The 25,682-nt window shown below is 34.7% G+C and overlaps 1 protein-coding gene across 4 annotated transcripts in view; it reads right to left on the reverse strand.

The window, feature by feature from the left end:
- UGGT1 (UDP-glucose glycoprotein glucosyltransferase 1) overlaps positions 1-25,682 on the reverse strand; it is a 120,561-nt gene that overhangs the window by 84,544 nt on the left and 10,335 nt on the right. For all 4 annotated transcript variants that reach the window (XM_016433564.2, XM_007493975.3, XM_007493976.3 and 1 more), the window contains exons 2-5: positions 23,621-23,750; positions 14,583-14,665; positions 11,194-11,324; positions 10,111-10,223 (exon numbers count right to left, since the gene is read on the reverse strand). In XM_016433564.2, coding sequence (XP_016289050.2) covers positions 10,111-10,223; positions 11,194-11,324; positions 14,583-14,665; positions 23,621-23,750 — 457 coding nt within the window. The remainder of the gene's footprint in view (positions 1-10,110; positions 10,224-11,193; positions 11,325-14,582; positions 14,666-23,620; positions 23,751-25,682) is intronic.

The raw sequence follows: 25,682 nt of genomic DNA on the forward strand, positions 1-25,682 counted from the left end.
CTATCTTACACTCATAAAGCCAATTATTCAATATAAATCTGTCCCTAGAGAATTTCATCTTATTAAAAATTCAATCCAATGCTTTAGCCTATTAAGATCATTTAAGAACCTATGTCATCTACTATTTCAGTAATTTCTCCTCAGCTTGTGCCATTTGCAATTTGTATAAGGACATAGATTTATCTGTATTATTTATTATGTATTACAGCATCTTATCCACCTATTGTTCAATGAAACAAGATTTCCCATTCTGGAGCTGAAAAAAAAGGAAAAGCTTAATATCGAATGGATTTAAGGCATTGTTATATGAAAGGCAACATGGTCAAAAAAATGCCCACTACTTCCCTATTCCCAAGAAGACCTGGATTCAAGTCTTGGACCGACAGATGTCTACTGTGCAGTATTTGTGCAGTATCTGGGAAAGTATTTTAACTTCTCAATGCTGGCAACTCTAAAATACAACAAGTTATACAGAAGGTGCAATCTACAATGATAGATGGAGTTTTCTCACATGGGAATTGTCTAGAACAATATAATGAAACCACAGGTTTCTCTCCTAATCCCACATAGAATAAGCTACTGCCTTCCATAAATGCCAAAGAAACTCCAAATAGAGCATATAAAACAGTGAAAAAGAATAAACTACAAATGATGCAAGGACCTGATGATACACACATTATTTAATAAGTCTTCCATCACTTCTCAAATTCTCACAGAATTTGATGCTAGAAGGCATTTTAGAAATCATCAATCTAGCTATTCCTTCATTCAATAAGCACATCAACAAGCATATAGTGTATAATTAGAAATTTGCTCCCCAGGAACCCTCTTTTCCCAGCTTCCTATGTTCTTTCTCACATTACGTGCTAACATACAGAGGATGTAACTTTTGGGTAACTCCTCCCTCTCACTCTCTGAGGCTGGGAAAGCTGGATTTATGCCAGGCAGAAGAATCTACACACGTGGGTTTACTTTTTGTTAGATAATTAGGTCTGAACTTCTATTTCTTTTAGTTTATTTTCTTTCTATTTTATATGACTATTAATAAATCTTATAAAATATAATACTTGAAGTTATTGGAGTAAATTAAAACATTTCTGGTGAGCCACAAAATGATAGAATCCTTTAAGCTACTACAGACCACACCCAGTTGCCCAAGGTTCAAGAGCCATTTAGAAGTATATTTTTTTTTCTGTGTGGAAGCTAAGGCATAAATCCCCTTCCCCCACATGGTACTAAAAACTGTGCTAGCTGCTTTCCAGCAGGGAAACAGAGCATGGAGCAGCTTTTCCAAGCTATCCACCCTGACCCCAGACTGACTAATAGAGGGGGGATTCCAGGTTCCTGGCTGTGGGGTGAGGGACTGAGGTGTCATGGAACCACTGGCTTTACCCCTGGGGGAAGGGGAAGGAAAGTTACTCTTCCAAACTTCTGAACTTCCAGTACATACTAGGCTAGTACCACCTATAAACAGGAAGTATATTTGCAACCAATTTAATAATTAGATTTTTTTAAAAATGGCCCACTCTATAAAAGAGCATTACCAAAGTTTTAGAATGTCTTTACTTACTACCATTCCTAGTAATACTGGTACTGATTGGATACTTTTAAATTTATCCATTCCTCCCCAAGAAGAAACAATTGAAATATATCTTGAGTAATCTCAAGATGCAGAAGAGTTCTACCCCACCTCTGCAACACATCCAATATGGTATTTGTCCCCACTATGGTCAGTGTATGCGGAACCCCAGAAGTATAACCAAAGGAATCTAAATGGATGATGATACTCAGGAAGGGGAGGAACCTTAAAGAGTCTGGAGGTGAATTTTATAACCCTTTTTATTCAGACTCCATTTGCATTATTGATGTTAACTATTTCATTTTGTTCCCCTCCAAATTATAAAGAAGTTTCTGTAACACAACTATCAGAATTGGAGAAAAGGACTCTTGAATTGATTGCTCAAATCCTGTCACATATATTATATTTGCTGATTGTTTGTTTTAAGATATAATTTTGTTTCTTAAGATCATATATTAATACAATCTAATATCTTCTGTTATACTATGTCATTTTTAGCTACTGTGTTTTGGCCATTAGCTATATGTTCTGTTATATTATCTTTATTTGAACCCTCCCAATATAACTGGAATGGAGAAAATACCATTATCAAAGTCCATAAACAACTTGGACAAACCCTTTTCCGTGGCAAAACCATAGGTCTTTATGGATACTAGTTTTGTCACAAGATCCATCAAGGCCACATATTGCCTTAATAGCCTTTTGTTCCTTTTTGCCTTTTTTAATTGTCACAAAAATGGTGATGGATGAACTCCATCAAACTGGCTACAACCTGTATACAAGCTTTGGAGAATTCTAATGAGCTAAAAAATGTTAACTGATTTTAAGGGGTCATCAGAAGTGATATTCAGATATCTAGTAGCACCACTACTGCTGAATGATTATTTACCTACCTTTGTTTGTAATAAAAGGTAAAGATTCATTTAGTACTTGAAGTGAAGTGCAATAGCACTATTGTATTCCCCATCTCTGCATTTTAAAAATGTAATGGATGAGATATAAGAAGTGATTTTCACTATTGTAGTCCTCACCTCCACATTGCAATGGATAGATAAAGACAAGCCTTTTATGGCTGCTACAGTCTCATACCAGAGGGAGGTTTCCCAAAGGGCTTATTTACCCCGTGATGGATTATAATCTCATCCAGGAAGTGGAAAGGTTTTCCCAGGGGACTTTGTAACCCCTAAATACTTGTAACTCTTTGAATTACTCTACACTTCCACCAGAATGATCTAGATTTTTGGTAACATTTTAGACCCAAAAGGTTTTCATCAGTAGTATGGGGGGGGGGGGGGGCGCAGGGTTCAACTCTGGATTCTCCTGCCAAATTTTGGAATGATGGCAGTGATAGACTTTGTTAAAAATATCCCAGCCAAGGTTGAAAGATTGGCTAGATCCAGAGAACTTGTGACAACTATCCATAGGTTTTTAAAATGTCACACACACGTGGCATATGAGTTCTAAGGATTGCGGGTTTGTTTGCTATAGTCATTAAATGGGCTCTTATGATTTGGGGGATTTTGGTACTTCTTTAAATGTACATTACCTTTTGTAATACTGTTTTTAAAAGCTGTTACTTAGTGAAAATTATGTACACTCATGCTGTGGATTATGGTCAAGTTAAAAAGGAAATGGATCTAATTTTTGAGTAAGAAACCTTTGTATTGTACCCCTCCTTAGCTAACACAATGTGTCACTGATTGTGAACTATATATATATATTTTTTTTTGTTTTGTTTTATTATTGTTTGTCCTTATATTGCAATAGAGTATTATAAGTTTTCTTTTTTCTCTCATTTTTTGTATTTGAAGCACATGTTACCAGTACTAGTGGATTTTTTGGTTTTTCAATAGGATAAGTTAAAAATGTCCATTAGTCCCAATGTCAATGTCTACCCAAAAGCTTTAGACTATGGAAATCTACCATTGATTGTTAAATATTATGGATCTTTGATTAACAATTGTATCTGATTCCAGAAGAAGGAATCACAAAAGAGCCACTGCACAGTGGCAAGGAGCACAAAGTTAATCTGCACAGTGCCAAGGAGCACAATGTCAAAGAGACCAACTAATTGGGATCCCAGTCTCCAGCTACTAGTGTAGAACTCTTGTTCAGCAGAAAAGGAATTAAGCCAAAAACCCAGTGGAGCCATGGGCTGGCCCCCTGCCATGTCCTTTCTACTCCACTGGCACTCAGAGGAGCCCTTCCGCAGCCCCAAGTGTAACCCACTCAGAGCTGGATGGGCTAGATGGTGGGGGCTGGGGTTGGGTGGGCTGAAATGGGAGGACAAGTCCGTGGCCTGTGTGGATTTTTAGGACAATCAATGGGTGTTTGGGGTTTCTGCATAGGAAAATCTTCGCTCTCCCTAAGGGTTGGTGAGCCGGGAGGAGAAGGGTAACAAGTTTGTCCTCTGTGTGTGGCTGTGGATCCTTGGGTTTCCCCCTCCCCTTCCTCCTGAGGCCACCTCCACCGCCTAACCCCCTCCGAGAACAACCCCCCTTCTTCCACAATGGCCCTCTCCATCCAAAAGATTAATTCTAAGGGTTGATACATGCAACTTGGGAGGATTGCTAATGATTTTGATATAGTATAAATGTAATTTCATGTATTAATGTTTGTCAGTTAAATGTGAAATGTTAGCCAGATTTTTATTGAGCACAAAAACTCATGGTTAGAGGTTTGTTTTGTTAGATCTTGCAATGCATAATGGTTTCAGTGAATTTGAGAATTGTCTAAATGTGATTTATTGACAGCTTGAGACAGAGAGGAAATGTTTTATTCTATAAGAACAGACATAAAAGGTAGGTAACTACGTGACTACTAGCATACTGGGGTCCTGTAATTCCTGGGACCTTGCCCAGAACATTCCATTGAGGGACATTCTGTTGTCCCTTAGAGAGTGAGGGTCAGTTGATTTTTACCACATAACAAGGGGAGGTGACATAAGAGAAAATTTCATGAAATGAAAGGGGTAAAAAGTCAGTTGAAGCAATTCAGTTTGGATTGGAAGTCAGTTCAGGCTAATTGGAGTTCAGAAGATTCAGTGGAGGACTGGAGCTTGCTTGGAGACGGTCTTGTGGTGAGTAATAAGACTGACTCGCTCTCCCTTAGGCTCAGGGAGGCCACTTTGGCCTAGGCCTTTAACTACTGCTTGGCTCTGCCTGAGCCAGAGCTCGCTCGCTCTCTCTCTCTCTCTCTCTCTCTCTCTCTCTCTCTCTCTCTCTCTCTCTCTCTCTCTCTCCTTCCCTTAATTCCTTCTCTCTTTATTAACTAAAATCTTCATAATCCCCAGCTGACTTGGGTATTTTCATATTTGGGAATTTCCCATGGCAACCACTTATTTAGAATTTCAAGTCAAAACACTAAAATTATCCTTACAGTTTTGGGGTTTACAGTGCATAATTGCTACTACAGGCTTGTGGGACATAAATCCCTTTAATCAGGTCCTGATTAAAGGACCTGTTATAGGTTTATTCTTCCTTACTTAGAATTTTTACACATGAGACTTTGATATTTTATGTTTCATCCAGAAGTTATTTTTTTCCTCTTTTATTTGGGTTTTTTGATGTTTTTGGTTTTCTTTTGACAATTGATTCATATACCTCATAACTCAGCCACGTATCCCAGGATGATCCATGTATTGGTCAACACCCTCCTCAAGGAGGATTGTATTACTATTCTATAATGCAAAGTTTAAATTCTTTTGAGAGTAATTTTGCGATAAGAAACTTGTTACCTCCCCAAATCAAGAAAGTGAATTGTTTGGAGAAGGCACCACGGAGATGCCTGCAGAGACCACACACTGCACCAAAAGATCCAGAATGAACTTTGGGATATGGTGATTTAAACTGGGGGGTAGGGAGGGGTTGAACGCATTTATTTTGAATGTACATTCTTATTCCAAAGAGGACTACCCCCCAATTGGCTGTTTGTCAGTGAGCCTAGCAATCATTGGTTTTGTTCTCGTTCTCTTTTATATCCCCCCTCTTATTTCCAAATTATTGTAATTTCCCCTTAGAAACTGCAATATTGTATACACCTCTAGTTAAAAATTTTTAGAGACATAAGTTGGTTATGTGTACTGATTCACTGGAAAGATTTCTCTGTAAATCTGGGAGATTTCTACATGTTCATTTCCCAATGGAATCACAGGGGGAATTGTATAATAAGAAATTTTCTCCCCAGGAACTCTCTTTCCCAGCTTCCCATGTTCCTTCTCACATTATGTGCTAACGTAGGGAGGATATAAGTTTTGTGTAGCTCCACCCTCACTCTCTTTTCCCCTGATTGCGCTGGGAAAGCTGGCTTTATGCCAGGCAGGAGAATCTACACACATGGGTTTACTTTTTGTTAGAAAATTAGGTCTAAACATCTATTTCTTTTAGTTTATTTTCTACTTCAAGTAATTATTAATAAACCATACAAATATAATGAGTTACTGAATATTAATTTAAATCTTACACAAGTCAGCCACTCAGACACATTGGGCTTTTTGGATACAAAGACAAAACATACTATTCATTGCCTTTAAGGTGAAAACTGTTTTGAAGCTTGGTAACAACATGTCCACAGAAAAGTAATAAAGAAATGGATCTAAAATAAACAGTTATTTCTATAGAATGGGCATTAACAACTGGAAACATTAAGGGCTCATGGGTGGTACTTGAAATGAACTTCAAGGAAGCCAAGGATTCTACAAGACAAAGTCAGAAAGTGCACTCCAGGCATTGGGACTGCCTACACAAAGACACAAAGATGGTTGGATAACATCTTACAGCTACCAGAGTGACTGGTAGTGACTGACCATGTCATTCCACTATACAGTAGGGGCCCTGTACCTACTGGGGATATATTCCAAAGTGAACTACTGCAGAAGGCTGTAGAAGTAAATACTTCCTAACCCCCATATGTGTGTGTATATATATAATATGTGGTTCTACTTCCCATTCCTGTGGCACACGCACGCACGCACGCACGCACACACGCACGCACACACACACACACACACTCCCTCCAGCACTTCACAGGCTGAATTCCAGCTCTTAGGTTTGGCCACAAATATCTGAAACTACAGAAAGCAAAACTGGGGATAAACTCCTATGGCTTCCTATCAACAGATAAATAAAATACATTAATTCCTCTATTTGGCACTGACAGCCCTTTACAACCTGGTTTCAACCCCTGCTCCTCTACTGGCTATTGCCCATCTTTAGAATGTACAAACTCCTCACTTAAATTTTGGAAAATCTTTAATTTCCTTCAAAGCTCAGTTCTAGTCTCACCTTTTATATCAAATCTTTCCTCTCAGATACAACTATCTTCCCCAGATAATTACCTAGTATTTATTTTATCCATGCTTATATATATATATATATGTGGTGCTTCTCCTTGTTAGAGTCATTCTCTGAGGGAAAGGTCTGTTTTACTTTTATCTTTTTATCCCCAGCAGCACCCAACACCTGACACCTCAACCCTGTTCAAACCATTCTTTAGAGGATGGGATTTGGCTATTTCCTGATCAATAACAATGGAGATACTTGGAATGACAGAATCAGGTCTTAGAAACTACAATCTCCACTCTACTCAGGGTAACAAGATTTAGGAAAGGCTGCAGCAAAGCTCAAGATTTAATTATTTGAGAATATGACCTTCAACAGACATGTGCAAAGGGGACAAACCTCTGGGCAGTCCTGAGTTAAGCTAGAGCCACCACTGGCACAGGGGAGACACAGAAAGTGAGGTAGAGGACAGCTGAGGAGTCTGGGGACTTCATGTGTGGAGGAAAGGTGGTTGCTGCCTGGTGCTTGAGGTGGAGGCCCTGAGACTGTTTCTCCATTTTGGTCACGTGAGTGATAGGGACTGATCTCTTTTATTTGCCTCGGCTATCTAAGGCCCTAGGCCTTTGGCCCAGCCTAAGCAGAGGGGGTATTTAAGCTCGATTTCCTTCTCCTCCCCCCCCCCCTCTCTCTCTTTAATACCTTTCTTCCTCCTGTTAGTAATAAAAAAAAAAACTCCATAAAAGGTTGACTGCTGACTTGAGTTTTCATTTAGGAATTACATAGCTGAATTCCTTGGTGACCTTAAATTAATATATATCAGTCTTTTAAAGTGATTTCCATATCACACACCTGACAGCTGACACACTGTAGGTTCTGAAGAAATGCTTGATTGGCATGTACAAAGAACAACAAAATAGACTGATCTGACTGGAACATAAAAAAGCATAAAGAAGAGTAAACTGTAATAAGCCTAGAAAGGTAAGCAGGAGCAAGATTTTGAGAGCTTTAAATGGCAAACAGAAAAAAATCATAATTTGTGCTGGAAGCAACAAGTAGCGAAAAAGCTTCTTCACATATTTATTGATAGATCAAAAGAATACAATCTTAATGGAATAATATGGCATAACTGGATTAAAACAAATTGCTATACAGCCAAAGGGGGGAAATGTAGATCTTAAGTAGGACAGGTAAGGGGGCTTGTCAGACCTGTGTATTAGGGATATCAATATGGCAACTACATACAGGACTGATTAGGAACAGGAACACCAATTAAGAGGCCAATGCAATTCGCAGGTGGGAAGTGATGAAGGAATGAATAAGAGTGGTAGTTGTAAAGCGAAGAAAAGGGGAAGGATGCAAAAGATGCTGTCAAGTTAAAATCCATAAGACTTATTAGCAAATGACTGGATTTGAGGTATGAGGAAGAATGAATAAATAGATGAAGATGATTCTGAAGAAGCAAATGTGAATGGGACTCTGAACAAAATAAGAATACTTGAAAAAGGGATAAAACTGGGAGGAGATGAAATGAATTCTAGCCAGGATTGTAATAGTTTTTGTTTTTTTCCTGTTCTCAAAAGTTGGGTGGGGAAGATAAAAAATGGTAGGTTTGAGCTAATTAGAGTGAATAAAGATTTTTTTTTCTTTTCGTTTAAATCCTTGCCTTCACCTTAGAATCAATACTATGTATTGGTTCCAAGAGTAGTAAGGGCTAGATAATGGGGGTTAAATGACTTTCCCAGGGTTACACAGCTAGGAAGTATCTGAGATCAGATAGGATCTCCCATCTCTAGGCCTAGCTCTCAATCCACTGAACTATCCAGTTGCCCTCTAAATTTTTTCTTTTTTAACTTAAAGAATGAAATATAATGGATTCTTCTGAATTTGAGATACCTATGAAATATTCAGTTGGTGATGTCCAATAGTTGGGGGCAGTTAGGTTGCTCAGTGGATTGAGAGTCAGGCCTAGGGGTAGGAGGTCCTGTGTTCAAATCTGCCCTGATATTTCCTAGCTGTGTGATCCTGGCAAGTAACTTAACCCCCACTGCCTAGTCCTTACCACTCTTCTGCCTTGAAACCAATACACAGTATTGATTCTAAGATGGAAGGTAAGAGAGTTTGGGGTTTTTTTAATGCCCAGTAGTTGGTCATGATGTAGGATTGAGGGAAAGAACAGGACTAGATATAAAAATTGGGGGATCTTCTACATAGAAAAGACAACTGAACCCATGAAAGCTGAGGAACTGAGAGATAATATAGAGAAAAGCGTCCCCAGACAGAGTCCTGAAGAATTCTCACATAGAAAGAAGACACAGATAAATGATCCAACAAAGAAAAACTTAGACCCTCTCATTTTAAAGGCAAGAAAACTAGATCCCAGAGAGATTGTGATTTATCTAAGGATGTTAACAATATAATCTAGCTGCAAAAAAAGAATAAAATAAAAGTTAATCTCTTATATATAAAAAAACAATGACTATCTATAATTGAACAGATAAACATTTTGAGAGAGCTGTCAGAACATTTCATTAATATGTAGCCAGTACTCATTTTGACATTTCAGTACCTAAGGCAAGTATAATCAAAACATCACCACAAAAAAAAAAAAAAAACTAAGATTACAATTAAAAACTAGTAGAAGATAAGGCACCTAGGGGTAAAGTAAAATATTCACCTTTTCCATTAGCTTCCACAAATAACCTAATAATGGGAAAATAGCTTTTTCATTATTGACATAATATTCTAATGAATTTTTAATTATTTAATTTGAATAGGTTTATTTGAAAACTATATCTTTATAGAATAACATCCCAAACATCCCCAATTTATAGTGCTTTTAAAAAATATCAGAATTTTTTAAAAAATGAATTTAACAAACAAATCTGGTTATATTGTCCTAAGATACAAATAATAGTATAATAGTCAATGGATACTAGAAATCCTAAATAAGAAAGATTAAATTCCAAAGACAAATAATACATTATGTCAAAATTTATTGATGAGTATGCCATATGCTGGGTACCGGACTTGAAGTGAAGAAGTCCTGGGTTGGAATCTCATTGAAGACAAGTTATCTGAGATGTGACCTTTGAACAAGTCATTTAAAACTCTGCCTTAAATTCCCTCATTTATAAAATGAGAGGTTTCGACCTGATGGCCTCTAAGGTCCTTTTCAGTTATAAAGCCTATGTCCTATGGTCCTATGATTACATTTTTATTTACAGAGAAAAGCATTAGATGGATACACTGTACCTTTTAGATGCTGTCTGTAAAAGTTCTCCAAGTGTGTCAAAATCACAAGTTTTCTCTCCATGAACTGAAAAGAATGAGGGACAACCTTTTGGTGGAGGTTCATCAGCTGCTATCTGCCATGTAAAACAAGAATCATTTTTTAAGATAATTTCTAGCCAAAGACAAAATAAAATTGTCCACTTATGGATGCAAACCTACTCCTCCAAACATCCAACTCCTTAATTTAAATTAAAAGGTGCTGTTTCTTTGCAAAATGATAAGATTAGGGTAGATTATTTCTGAAATCTCTTCCAGTTCTAACACTACGACTCTGATTCAATGCCTCAAACAGTAACAAGACATCTGCAAAATGGAGTCTAACTTGAAAACATTAAAAACGTTAATTTTAATTTTGACAGTAAAGGTAGTTCACTTTAGTTAAATGAACCATGAAATGTAATATGAATGCAAACGGAAAGAATGATAAATTCCCTAAAAAAAGGAGCTGCAGCAAGCAGAAAAGAAACCACAGAAGGCTTTCACTTATGAAAAGGTTTAATTATATTAAGAACATAATGAAATGTTCTAAGAGAAAGACAAAACAAAATGTACAAATTCAATGGATATATAATGACAGGCATAATATAAGAGTATAATGAGATATGTATGTCTGTAATTTTAATTAAACACAGATTCACATAGTTTAATTTAATGAGATCAGAAAAGGGAAAGATATTATGAGATCACCATATATACATATAAAGAGTTCTACAATTGATCTGTTTATGAAAAATTGCATATATCTATAAGGAAATGGCACATTCACTAAGATTTCTTTCTGTCTTGGGAGTCTGAGGGTGTGGGATGGGGAACAAGGAGAATTTAGGTGAAATAAACTGCCTTTTTCACCTAAAATAGTTGAAATAAAATTCCCAAATAGAATTTGTGATTTAGTAGCAAAAAATAAGAATTGCTACAGATAAACACAGTTAGTTTAAACAAAAGATCCCAATGTAGGTACTTTATATATCATTAAGATGCAGATTAATCCTATTATGATTCCGTTGGAATAATTGTTCTATAAAGGTACTGCTATGTACTAACCTGTTGGAAGGCTTGAACTGTAGCTGAGTAGGAGTGAAGAGACAGAGAAAATTTCAGCAAGTTCTGCTGAAGAGGTGATAGATAATGAAAGGCTGTCCTCAATAGTTCATGATAATAGGAATAATCAGTACCTGTCAATGAAGAACACAAAGAATCAAAAATTTTATTTGATTGTAAATAATCAAATGAATTACTATACGAAAAAATCATTATCATATGATTACAACATATTACAGCTGTGCTATTCAATCAACCAACAAGCATTTATTAAGCACCTACTATGTCAACCAATAAGCATTTAACAAGTGCCATCTTATGTGCCAGGCACCATGCAAGGCTCTAGGAAAATAAAGGGAAAAAGGAACTAATACCTGTTCTTAAGGAGCTCATATTCCATCAGGGGAGATATATACAAAATAAATTCAAGCCAACTTTGGGTGGTAGAACCCTGGGATCTGGGGACATGTTGACAGTGGTGCTTAAGTTGATTCTTGAAATAAACAAGAGAGTCCAAGAGGCTGAGATGAAGTAGAAACACATTCTAGGGGATAGTCGATACAAAAGCACAGAGGCAAGAGATGGAGCATTTTATATGAGGAACAACAAGAAAACTAGTTTAGCTGGATGGTAATATGAAGGAAGAAAAGCAATATACAATTCTGCTACAATGGTGGGTTGGGACCAGATTGTAAAGGACCTTAAACACCACACAGAAATTTATATTTCTTTAAAGCAACAATAGGGAATCAATATAGATTATTTAATAGAATACAGATTTGGTCAAACCTATATCAGGAAAATCATTTTGGCAATTATATGGAAGATAGCCGGAAAAAAAGGAGATACTTCTGTTAAGAGGACCATTAGGGGGAGCTAGGTGGCTCAGTGGAAAAAGAGCCAGCCCTAGAGATGGGAAGTTCTGGGTTCAAATGTGGCCTTGAATACTCCCTAGCTATGGGTCCCTGGGCAAGTCACTTAATCCCACTACCTAGCCAATACTGTTTTTCTGCCTTAAAAGTAAAACAAAGTATTGATTCTAAGACAGAAGGTAAGGGTTTATTTTTTTAAAAAAAGAAACAAAAACAAAGAAGACTGATTAGGAAGCTATACTAACAGTCTAGGTGAGAAGTGATGAAGAGTTAATCTAAGGTAATAACAATGCCAATAGAGAGAGTGGGACAAGATCTGACAAACTAATTCGTTATGTGATATGAAAGCAAGTAGGGGATCAAAGACAATACCAATACTGGGTACTGGAAAGATGACAGTATATTAAACAGAAAAAAAGGAAGTCTAGAAAAGGACTGGGTTTGAACAGTTAGGTTTTGAACACATTGAGCCTGAGGGGTGTCAGGGATATTGAATTTGGAATATCCAAAAACATTTGGAGATATGTGTGACCGGAGCTATGGAAAGAGGCTAGGGCTGGCTGAATATAAAGGTGCTGCAAGTTATAGAGAGATATTAATTAAAGCCATGAGGACTCATTTCACTAGATGAAAAAGAAAAGAGCTCAAGACAGAATCCAGAGTCAGGCAGCTTAATGGGGATGAAGACCTAGAAGTCAGAGCCAAATAGCTGAGAAGGAGAACCAAGACAGCAGTGTCACAAAAACCCACAGAGGATAAAGTACCCAGGAAGAAAGGGTGCCATAGCATCAAATACTACAGAGTGGTCAAAAGAAGAATTAAGAAAAGGTCAAGATATGTGGCAATTAAAAGATCAATTAAATAACTTTGGAGAGAAAATTTTTAGTTAAGTGGTAAGGTCAGAAGCCACACTCCAAAGGGTTGAGAAGAGTCCACAGAAGAAAGATATACAGACAGTTGTTTTTTAGGAGCTTGGCTGTGGGAAGAAAAAAAAAAAGACCTATAAGAGATGGCAGCCCGAGGCTATAGTGACAAGTTTTAGGGGTTTTGCTTTTTTCCAGGATTGAGGTTTGAGTATGTTTCTAGGCAGCAATAAGTTTGAAGATTAGGGAGGGGAAGAATAAATTATGGGTTACCCTACTGGAGAAAAGGGAAATGGATGGGATTACCGTTATATAAAAATTAGAAGAAAGGCTACCTCTTCAAGGAGGTAAAGGAAGAGAAAAAAAAAGATATTTTCTTTATAAACCATTACCTTCTGTCTTAGGATCAATACTGTTGTATTAGTTTTAAGGTGGAACAACAGTAATGACTAAACAATGAGAGTTAAGTGACTTGCCCAGGTCACATAGCTACGAAATGTTTTAGGGTTATAGTTGAACCCAGGACCTCCCATCTCTAAGCCTGGCTCTCAAACCACTGAGACACCTAGCTGTCCCCAGAAAACAGGGGATTAATGAAGCGTAAAAGATGTTGAAAAAGGGAGAAGAGGGAGTTCATGGGAAAAAACTCTTCTGAAAAAAAATCCCCAGAGAGTAAAGTGAGAAGAGAGAGAAAGTAAAAAGCATAATGAATGAAAGAGATAAGTATAGATGATATTGGCTAATTTGGAAGCTTTGGGAAGAACTGTGCAATGTGAAAATAAGATAAGATCCCATTATTTGATAAGTAAGAGCTATTCTTTTTTTGTTTGTTTTTCCTGACTTGTTGCAAGGAAATGAAATATTTTCATAATCAATTTCTACCAGTCAAAAATACCATAACATAAATAAACATATATTATATTTTATTAGTTATAATACAAGACTTCAAATATCATTATAAAGAATTATATAAATTTGTCCTAATAAAAACAAATATTTTTGAGAATTCAAATAATTCTAGCTAGTTCTAAGTTACAAAAGTAAAAGTAAAATTAGAAAAGGCAGTTTTCAAACACTGAGTATATTTTAATATCCCTAAAGAATATTAATGCTTAGACCATATACCTTTAGAGCTAAATTTGATGTTCTGCTATTCATGTTCTGGTTAAGCTTTTTAGCTCTGCACAAAGAATATTTATGTTCATAAAAGTACCTAATGAAGCACACTGTGTACAGCATTACCAACGAGCACAATGGTGATGAGTGACCAACAGATTAGTTCAGAAATTCAGGTGAGTTTTCTCCTACTACATTTCCCAGATTAAGTGCTGAATCATGTTTAAATCAAATGCTTATTATTTACTAAATAACCTCAAAAAATTCATTACAGGAGAATAAACATTTCTTTGCTTAGGCAATTAAGTACAGTAAGAAGACAAAGAAATAATGTCTAAAAGAATTGCTATGAATTATATCTAAGCTATTCTTATTTTGTCCTGTCTCTATGATGGCCCAGGACAAGTCAGTTAACATAAAAAATATTTTTCTGTTACACTTCATATACTTTCACATTTGTTATGTTTCACATAAAGGAAACCATAGTATAGAAGAGAGAGAACAAACAAAAAAGTCAAAGCAGCATTTACTGCAGTTTTACCATCATGATCCGTTGATCCAATATTTTCACTGGCTTCTACAAAATTCCAAAATTTCTCTTGACTGTCTTCTGCTAAAAATTCACTGGGAGAAAAGGAGGAAAGGTCAAAAGGAGGGGAAAAAAACCTTTAAAATCAACCTACAGAAACAAAGAAAACAAAACAGTTAACAAGGCTGATAGTTTCCTAATTCAGATTCTATTGCAAGTAAATGAGAAAAGGACTGAGTAACTTAATAAAACACTAATAAAGTTTGGAACATGGGAAGAGTAGAAACGATTGAAGTCAGTCAAGAAGCCCATTAAAAAGGAAAGCTAAAAAAGCTCCAGAGATTCAAAACATTGCCAAGTAGGAACATGAAGAAAAGGATAAAAAATACTCAAATCCAGTAATAGCTCCGTATACTAAATTTGCTGGGAGACTCAAAACAAAATAAACATCTTTATTTCTTGAATTTCTTCCAATAGAGGACTATAGTCTGTAACAATGACAACTTTTCAAGTCAGTATTTTGCTTCACATTTTAAAAATCCTACTTTAATGCCCAATTGGGAACACCAGGCAACACTAGCAGAAGGCAACCTGTAACAAGTTCCACTATGATGGATGAGGCTTTAAGTTCAATTTAATAAATCAACAAGTATTTATTAAGGGCCTATATGTGCCAGACACTGTACTAGGTATTGGGGCAAAGAATACAAGATCGCTATTCATAATGAGCTTACATTCTAACAAAGAAGATAAGTATATATAAAATATATATGCAGTAAAAAAATAAAAGTACTCATATGTACGTATGTATTTAAATATAAGCAACAGGTCAGGTACGCCTTCCCCAAAACTGCCTAAGTACAGAAGGCTCATTATCCCAAAAATTCTTTGGTCATGGCAATCCATTAAGCCAAAAATAAGTTTAATAGTCTTATGGAATCTCCTTTTGTTTTTGTAGTGAGGGTGACAAAGCCATAGGAAAGAGGATACATTATGTTAAAAAAAAACAGCTTTTGGCTAATTTGTGAACATTAACTTAGATATTGTCAAATGGCTCTCTAGTAACAAAAGAGCAGTGATACCGTTTGAGGAAGTAGATCATATCAATTATGATATTCTTGCCATAAATTAATCTAGAAAAGGAATTTGTACTTGAAAGGAAAGAGAATTCATAGTTTCTCCCCAAAGGGAAAAATAAGAGAACTGACATATTTGGTTTTAACTTGCAACAAAAAGCAACAAGAAACATCATTTCAGAGAGCATTTGATCATCTTATTTTGTAAAATTTGTGATAAATACTTGCAAGAAAACCACCATAAAAATAATTAGAGTAAATGTCCTAATATTACTTGTGCAAGATGATGGGACATTGACTTTTTCTTTTAAAAATAAATAAATGAATCACTCAAATTTGAATCAAAATAAACTTTTAAAATGTAGTAACTCAAATGCAAAGGTGGCGCATAGGAGAAAATGAAGAAAAACATGTTGGAAAATATGGTTCAGAAGTAAAAAACAAACATTTATATAGTGATTTAAGGAAGTAAGAAACAATAAAAATAGTTAATATTTATATAGTGCTTTAAAGTTTGCAAAGCACTTCATTAATAACATTCCATTTGATCCTCATAACAACCCTGGAAGGTAAATTCTATTGCTATTTCCTTTCACATTTTAAGACAAACAGGTTAAATGATTCCCCAGAGTCACAAAATTGTTAAGTGGCTGAGGACAGTCTCCAGTTCCAGTGCTCTATCCTACTGTCATCTAGGTGTACTGTTTGAAAAAAGTCCAGGGGTTACAAACTACAAAAGAAGCATTGGGCCTATACATTATGAATAACTTCTTTCATAAAAGCTTTGGGAGTTAAGTGATAAGGAGCATCCCAAAACATAAAAAAAGAAATTGATTAAATCTCAAAATACTGAAAACTGATACAATTGTTGGTGCAGGAATAATTTCAGAAGAAACTTTTTATATACTTTTGGATAATCAAATTGTTAGAGCAAAAAATCAAAAGTAATAGCAAACCACAACAATAAAATGAGACGTGGCATGAAAATGAGGCAACTTCAGACTAATTTATTTTATCAACCTGTTTTACTTAGGAAGGAGAAATAGATTTTAAAAAATAACTATCAACAGACAATCAATCGGTGTGCTTAAAGGTTAGCTCATATCAATCACTGTAAGGATACCAAGAGTACCTAAAAATTATTTCAATCAACAAGATCATCTAAAAACTACTTCAACCAGCAAACACTTTTCTCCACACCAAGCATAGAATTATGGCAGCCAAAGGCAAAAGTGAAATTAGAAGTAAACTTGTTTGCAAATGATTGTGCAAGGATGAGATTATAAGCAGTATTACTTATACTCAAAAATTACTTTTACTTTACTTTAAAATTTACTCCCTCTTATACTCAAAAAACAAGCAATAGAAGAAAATATAATAAGAATTTACTATGTACCAGGCATTGAAAACAAAAAAAAAAGTTAGAGAAAGTTTAATGAGAGATCCAAAAAAGCAGTCAACCAGAGGAAACTGACAGATGAAACTGGATGACAGATAGGATGATGAAGATATTTATAATAAATTTTTTCCAACATCAAATACAGTACATCTGGACTCTACTTTCACAGTGCTAGATGTACTATGTGATAATTGAAGTAGTAATGAAGCAAAAAAAGATAAAAAGAACAACAATATCAGCTCAAATTATATAAGTACAAAACAAAATTTTAAGGGCACTTAGGGATCAATTTTCCAAGTATCCTTTAAGGAAAGCGAAAATTAGAGATGAGGAAAAAAAAACCTGAAAAAACCCTGAAACCAAAAACAGGAAAAGATCAAGTGAAAATCAATAATTAACCAAACTATATGCCTACTATCACATTCATACAAAAATTTTATTAAAAGAATATATATATATATATCCATTGAGAACACAAGGTTTGCAAAGTACCCAGGCAGTCTTTCACAAACCATATTCTAAAAACAACTGAATGAAAAGCATAGAGATTACAAGATCTTTCTATCTATGTTTACTAGTTTTTGGTAACTAACATAAACAAACATAAACTAACAAAACATAATTTGATTAGGAAGAGACACTGCTTGGAAAACTCTCTTCCAATAAGATTGCTCTCATGTAAATGTCAGAAACCCACAAGATTCCTAAAAACATATACCAAGATAGGTAATTTTGTTTGGCAACCTTCTGATTATTAAATTCAAACAAAACATAATAGAACATATAAGCTTGCAAACAGTAGGTCTAGCAAAGTAATCAAAAGTGAGAAGATTTACTCAAGGATGGTGAGGCCCACCAGATGCTCATAGTTGTGGATGACATTAAGCTGATTGTATTAATAATACCAGAATAATGCCAAATATCCTAAAGGAAATTCATAATCACTCCAAAGAACCTGGCCTAATGGTCCAAAGAATAAAAACAACTGGATGAAGAAAGAAAATAAGCATTCATTAAGTGCTTACGATGTGCCAAGAACTCTGCTAAGTACTTTATGACAATTAATCTCATTTTTACATATATTATCTCATCTCAACCACCATGGGAGGTTAAGTACCATTCCCCATTTTACAAAGGAGGAATTTGAGGCAGACAGAAGTTAAGTTATTTGTCATAGAGCTAATACGTGTCTAAAGGCAGAATGGAATTCAGACCTGACTCTGGACCCAGTGCTTTTATCCACTGTGCCACCTGGCTGCCTATGATATGCAGGTAAATCTAGAGAGCTAATCTACAAGACAAAGAGGACAAAGAGAGAAAGAAAAAAGAATACAGAGAAAGAGAGATGAAGGAGGGAAAGTAGATAAAGGGAGGGGAAAATGAGAAGAATAATGAAAGGGAGATGAAAATATTAAGCTTCTTGAAGGCTGAGGATGTTTCATGTCTGTCTTTATATCTCTGGACCCTACCACTCTGTCTAGCTTATAATAAATACCTGCTAATTGTTGACTGATTGATCTGGATCTTTGAAAAGAGACAATGAATTGGGCCCAGAGTTGAACAAGTAGAAAACAGTGAACTGGAATTACTTAGGGTCTTAGGGATTTTCAAATGCCTTTAATGATGTCAAGATTCTCCCTGAAATAAAAGATCATCTATTTCTTATTAAACAATTCAATTCAACAAACTTTTGCTAGGTATCTTTTCTATAGTGAGCACTGTTCTACATACAAAGTATGCAAAACAAAAATTGTGCCAACTCTCAAGGAGATCACATTCAACTAAAGAGTTGGGCATTTTGTTTGTTTTTTTAAACATCACTATTCTTCTGGTTATCGTGAATTGCTATGAGTCATGGAATTTCATAGGGCCTAAAGAATTAAGAGGGTCACTCAAAGGGTAAAAGAGAGCTATATGATGAACTGTAACACATTATAAATTAAGATATGCAGGAAAGCAGCATAAACGATGTTAGAGGTATTTATGGAAAAAAAGAGTTGATCTCTCAGGGAGGGAATAAGGAATGACTGAGGCACAGTCCATGTGCTCCTCTATTACATACAAGTGTCAAGAAATAACAATTATAATTATAGTAACTAGCATCTCTATAGTGGTGACTATGTGCCAGACACTGTCCTAAGTGCTTTATAAATACTATCTCATTTTATCCTTCCTAATAGACCTCAGTAGACACCACATTTATGAACAAAAAGGTTATAAAGTTTCAATTAGTAAAGAGGGCATGATAGCAGGAGACATAAGAACTGAAGGTTGACAAGATGCTATAGGAATTGTGAAGATTAAATTTAACTCTCCCCTTATTATAACAATGAAATTAATTAACTCTCCCCTGATTGTGAAGATTAAATTGTAAACCCTGACTATTTTAGACACCCTACTTATAGCTAAGTATGGAGATCTGCCCATTTTTAGATCTAATCACCAAAAGTGATTAATTTTTTTAGTGGGAGGTCTGTGACCCATGTGTATGATAGTGGGTGACAAATCAGAATCAACTGACTGCCTTATAGGCAGTCCTAGAGCATAGTATCAACTGTGATTGGTAGGAATAAACATTAGGGAAAGACACAAAGTGACATAAGAGAAAATGTCTTTAAAAGGGAGTGACAACTTCCTGAAGGAATTCAATTCTTCATACTTTCGAATTGAGGCTGTTGGAAGAGGGGCAGAAGGATCTACTAACTGGACCTAAGACCCTGTTCCTTAGACTGACACATGGTGAGTGAAAAGCTTACTCTTAACTGCTGGATTTTTCCAAAGAGACTTTCCCCAGGTCCTAGGATACATGGGCCGAGGCCTATACAGTTGAGGATTAAACTTCCCTGCCTGGGTTGAGCTGGATGGGCCGGAGATAAATTACTTAGTGCTTAGGCTAGATATCTTACCTTATTATCTCTCTGATTTCTTATTTCACTCTTTCTACATTTTGTAAATAAATTGTAAATAAATCTCTGGAATGAATTAAATTCCTGGCGACCTCTCTTAAACAATCAAGTCCAACCTTTTTAAAATTAACCCCTTTCCACCCTTACAAAATAGAAAATAAAAATAAAATTATCTGTCTTTCAAATACTTCTATTAGATATATTCCAATTAATTTTATTTTTCATTCACTCTACCAAGAAAATATAGCTTAAGTTTTCTAAAGCTTTATTAGTACTTTATTAGTATCAAGAAATCCTAAGAAAATTAGCTTCTATGTATTCTGGATTGGAGTGTTCTAAAAGTACAGCGTAAAGATGTTTAGCAAAAAGAGCCAATACAAGATAATAAGGCGCCCTTCCAAGATGTTAAAATATATTACCAACTGAGGAGCTAAGGGGCTCAGTGGGTTAAGATGGCTCAGTAGATTGAGAGCCAGGTCTAGGTTCAAATCTGGCCTCAGATACATCCTAGCCATATGACCCTGGGCAAGACAATTAACCCCCATTGCCTAGCCCTTACTGCTCTTCTGTCTTGGAATCAATTCACAGTATTGATTCTAAGAGAGAAGGTAAGGGTTTCTAAAAAATAAAAACTAAAATAAATAAATAAATTATACTGCCAAATATTCAACACAATCTATCACTATCTAACACTATCAATCAAAAAACAGGGAAACTGATCAATGAAACACAACAGAGATATCAAACAACCAAATACAAAAAGAAGATAAAAATTAAATTTTTCATATATAAAAAACAGAAATTTACATACTTGGAAAAACTAATTAGCAATGTAGAAGGAAATTTCCATGTCTCATAGCATACCCCTAAGTGAATTCCAGCTAAATTTAAAACTTGGGCATTTTTTTTTTAAAAGGATTTTTTAAAAATGAAATAATGTGCTTACCTCAGTTGTTGAGTCAATGAATTTACCCCCACCTCTTAAATAGAGACTACCAATAGGGACAAGATGGCTGAATATATTAAAGTAAATTTTTTTACAACAATAATAAAAATCTAAAATCTAAAAGTAGGAAATAAAAAAATTTAAACATAGTAGGAACTATTTAAAATTTTAAAAACTATTAAAAATTTATCAATATAGCAAAAAAATTTACCAGTCTCTATTAAATAGTTAAGGAACATGAATACAAATTGTTAATACTTGGGAAAATGCTCAGAAAGATGAATATTAGAACAAGTTTACAATACTTTTGAAATTATCAAAAATATTTAAGAAAAAATTCTAAGATGGTGGAATTGTGGATAAATTGATACACTGCTTTATTACTTGTGGAATTGTAAATTATTAGACTCTTTTGATAATATAACTTGACAGTATGCCCAAAAAAGTTACAAAAATATCCTTTTAATGACCTGACTAAATGAATTGATGGGAATACATCCTGAGATCATTTATTCAAAAGAGAAAAAAAAAAAGATCTACTTCGTAAAAGATTTTTAAAGCTGTTATTAAAGTGTTTTTTTTTTGGTGTGTGAATAGTTTGGCGACACTACCTTTTTCTACTTTATTTGCTGATGTAAGGAGGAAAGTATATACATTAAGAAATGTAGGTAAGTTATAAACAAAAGATACCAATAAAACTGAGATTATACTCAAGGTTCAACAATAGAATAAATCAAATCTGATGTACTGATATAACGAATACTAATATATTATATATAACATTTTAAAATTTGAATATAATATACAAATATAATATGATGAATATAAATAAATCTGGAAGGGCCTTTATAAAATACTACAAAGGAAACAAAAAAAACAGAATATACACAATCATGATAAGGAAAAATAAATGGGAAAGAGGCAAACATAGAAATTCATGGGAGACTTGGGTGTGACTTTTTATATAGTGAAATTCATTTGCTTAAATGTAAGTAGGTGGAAAGCAAGTCTAATTGGTTGCATTGATATTTAAAATTTATAATAAATCTTTTTCAAGGGATTTTTAAACTCTTATAGTTATCCAATTAAAATAATGTGGCTATCTCTACCCACTCATTAAAAGATACTCAAACACAAACCTAAACTAAAATATAATTTTAACTACCTTGCTTTTAACATGGCTTGGAGCATAACACATTCATTTTCCAGGAACTGAAATATCTTGTCTGTTGTATGAACTGTAATAAATATCTTATACACACAAAAGAATATAAAAACTGACAAGAATTTTTCCACAAGGTACATCATAGAAAAAGGGAGTTTTAAAGCATTAGATTGTAGTTAAGCAATTTCAACAAGACCTGACCCCAAACTATGACTCAATAATATTTTGTGAAAAATAAATAAATAAGGAAAATCTTTGGCATAAACAACTATTTTAAATGACAAATTAAAAATTAAATTAAATTAACAAGTCACATTTTTTTAAGGATTTGAAATATTAGTTAGGACTAAGATGCTAAATAAAACTTACATTTCTAATTAGTACCTTCTTCTGTAGTTAAGAAAAAAGTCTCTCAAAACATGTTCAGAATACAAGAAAGAACACAAGTTTTTGGACAGGCTAAAAATCACTAAAACTGTATCAGAGACTCTGGACCTGCATTTTTTTTTTCCTGGTTTTAGAAAAGAAAATCTAGGAACGCCCAGAACCAGCCTTTAGAGATGGAATGACTTTGAATGAGCAGTTCATCAACTGTGCTTTCAAATTCAACTAGCTTGGCCATATTACAGTATACAAATGGTCAATGTGAAGGAGTTTGGAATAGAAGAGGCCAAAGAATAAAGATAATTAGAGAAATTATTGTGGGGAGAAGGCATAAAGTATATTTGTGATTGGGAAAGAAATGAAGGAAAAAAATATAGGTTTTCTAAACACTGGAATCAGCAAATGTATAAAGGTACCAAGAATGACAATCATAAAATACTTGCTTTCCAGATACCCTACCAAAAAGCCCAAAATACCAGGAAATAACAATATTGTTATTTCCAAATTCCAAGGTTTTAGTGAAATAAAGTAACTACAACATTCACAGTTCATATTCTTCCTAGCACTACAGTGAGTCCCTCTAAAATGGTGATATGGCTACATTTCTTGTTCCTCTTGTTTTATTCCCACCAAAAAAGAGCTTTCTGAAAATTTAATAATACTACTTAGGAAAAAAATAAAATCTGGTTTCCATTTCTTAGCATATGAAGAGCAGAGAAAAGGGACCAGAAAGCAATGAAATTAAGCATAATTCACGAATTGGGAATTAATTGAATTCACAAAATTTTCCTTTGTTAATTAGCATCTCTAGGTCTTTATGCTACAATACCCTTCCTCATCCATTTTTCCAAACTTACTTCATCAATCAACTATTTTCGTAGAAAACTTTTTCCAAATACAGCTCACTGACATACGATTCTTTCTAAACTTTTGTTAGGATGAAAATTTAATTTATTAAATGCTTTTATTTAACATATTCCATTAATATCTTTAATCACTTCTTCCATAAGGCAGGAACCAATTTGTTTGTATAGAATGTAGTATAACCATAATAAGAAGGTACTTAATAAATGCTTTTGATGATGATAATTCCAGGATGGTTTACAGTACATCCATTGTCAAATTTATTTTCTATGTAACTCAAACATGTGAAAGAAATAACCATACTTCTTACCTTGCTTCTATTAATAATGGAGTAGAAAACCACTTCGTAGTAAGAGATGTTGTGATTGCTTTAGAATCTGCCTTCACTGAGGTGATGAATAGGCACAGTGCAACCAGAACTTTCATTTTGCAGATATCCCCTAAGAGGAAAAAAAGCATCAAATTTAATTTGAAAATCATTTATTTTGCATGTTAAGTCATTCTGGAAGGAAAAAGTAACCAAAGTAAAGAAAAACAAAAGGAATGGCTTGGAAGGATGGCATGCAACACAGTACAGTGTTTAGCACCTACAAGATAATCAACAAATGCTTGACCAATAATTGTCAAACAAAATATTTCTCATGTGATTTTCTTAAAGGTTTTTTAAATACTCCAGTCATTAAGAGTAAAAATATATGATAGAGAATTAGAAAATAGACATATAAAATGCTAGGTGGCTTTCATTATACAATGTCATCCATGTAGAAAGTATAAAGAGAATTTAAGAAGATAATATCCCTGGACCATTCTTGCTGCAATTTTCCCTACTCTAAAGAGCTTCATTAATAAGTTCAGTTTACTAGCCATAGCACTGCTGGGTTTATACCCCAAAGAGATAATAAGGAAAAAGATTTATACAAGAATATTCATAGCTGCGCTCTTTGTGGTGGCCAAAAATTGGAAAATGAGGGGATGCCCATCAATTGGGGAATGGCTCAACAAATTGTGGTATATGTTGGTGATGGAATACTATTGTGCTAAAAGTAATAATAAAGTGGAGGAATTCCATGGAGACTGGACAACCTCCAGGAAGTGATGCAGAGCGAGAGGAGCAGAACCAGCAGAGGAAAGCAGAGGAAAACATTGTACACAGAGACTGATACATTGTGGTACAATCGAACGTAATGGATTTCTCCATTAGTGGAAATGCAGTGATCCTGAACAATCTGCAGGGATCTAGGAGAAAAACATCTCCACAAGCAGAGGACAAACTGTAGGAGTAAAAACACCAAGGAAAAGCAACTGCTTGACTACAGGGGTTGAGGGGACATGTCTGAGGAGAGACTCTAAATGAACACTCTAATGCAAATACCAACAACATGGAAATGGGTTCGAATTAAGAACACATGTGATACCCAGTAGAATCGCACGTCAGCTATGGGAGAGGTCGGGGTGCGGGGGGGGGTGGGGGGAGGGAGGAAAAGAAAATGATCTTTGTCTCCAATGAATAATGTTTGGAAATGATCAAATTAAAAAAAATAATAAGTTCAGTTTACTAATAGCACCCTAATTAACACTTCCCATCTAATGTTTATCTTCATGTTCATAAAATAGTTCACCCAGTGACATAAGTTTGAAGCTAAATCAAAAAACAACCATGATAATATTATGAGAAGCATTATGGCAATAATCTTTCTTATTCTAGTAGCAGGAGGTACATACAGTCAGAACTACCCCCGCAACCCAACATGATATACATATCAATTTTTTTTTTTTGCACATGGATGGCATGAATTCAGGGAAATACTGGTTATGGTTTCACTCTCAGTTTTAAGGCAAGGGTTTTATCTGCATTAATATCCTATTTCAAGTGGCAACCATCTAATAACCATCTACTTGTAAAAAAAAAACTTAACAAAATGGAGAGGATGCTTAAGTTAAAACTTTAATACTATAATACAATAAATTCAAAATTCATTTTTTAGAAAGTTTAATATTTAACTTTCTTAGCATTCATCACCCCCATTTTTAACAGAGAATGAAAATTATATAGAGAACTGAGTCAAATGTATAAGAATACAAGTCATTACACAATTGACAAATGATCAAATGATATGTTTTCAGATGAAGAAATCAAAGTTATCTAATCATATGAAAAAATTCTAAATCACTACTGACTAAAGAAATGCAAATTAAAACAACTCTGAGGTACCGCCACATACCTATCTGATTGGCCAATATGACAGTAAAGGAAAATGATAAATGTTGGAGGGCCTGTGACAAAATTTGGACATTAATGCATTATTGGTGGAGTTATGAACATCTGATACAATCTTTCTGGAGGGCAATTTGGAATGTGCCCTAAGGGCTAT

The sequence above is a fragment of the Monodelphis domestica genome, chromosome 4, assembly GCF_027887165.1.
Source record: "Monodelphis domestica isolate mMonDom1 chromosome 4, mMonDom1.pri, whole genome shotgun sequence".
Taxonomy (NCBI): Eukaryota; Metazoa; Chordata; class Mammalia; order Didelphimorphia; family Didelphidae; genus Monodelphis; species Monodelphis domestica.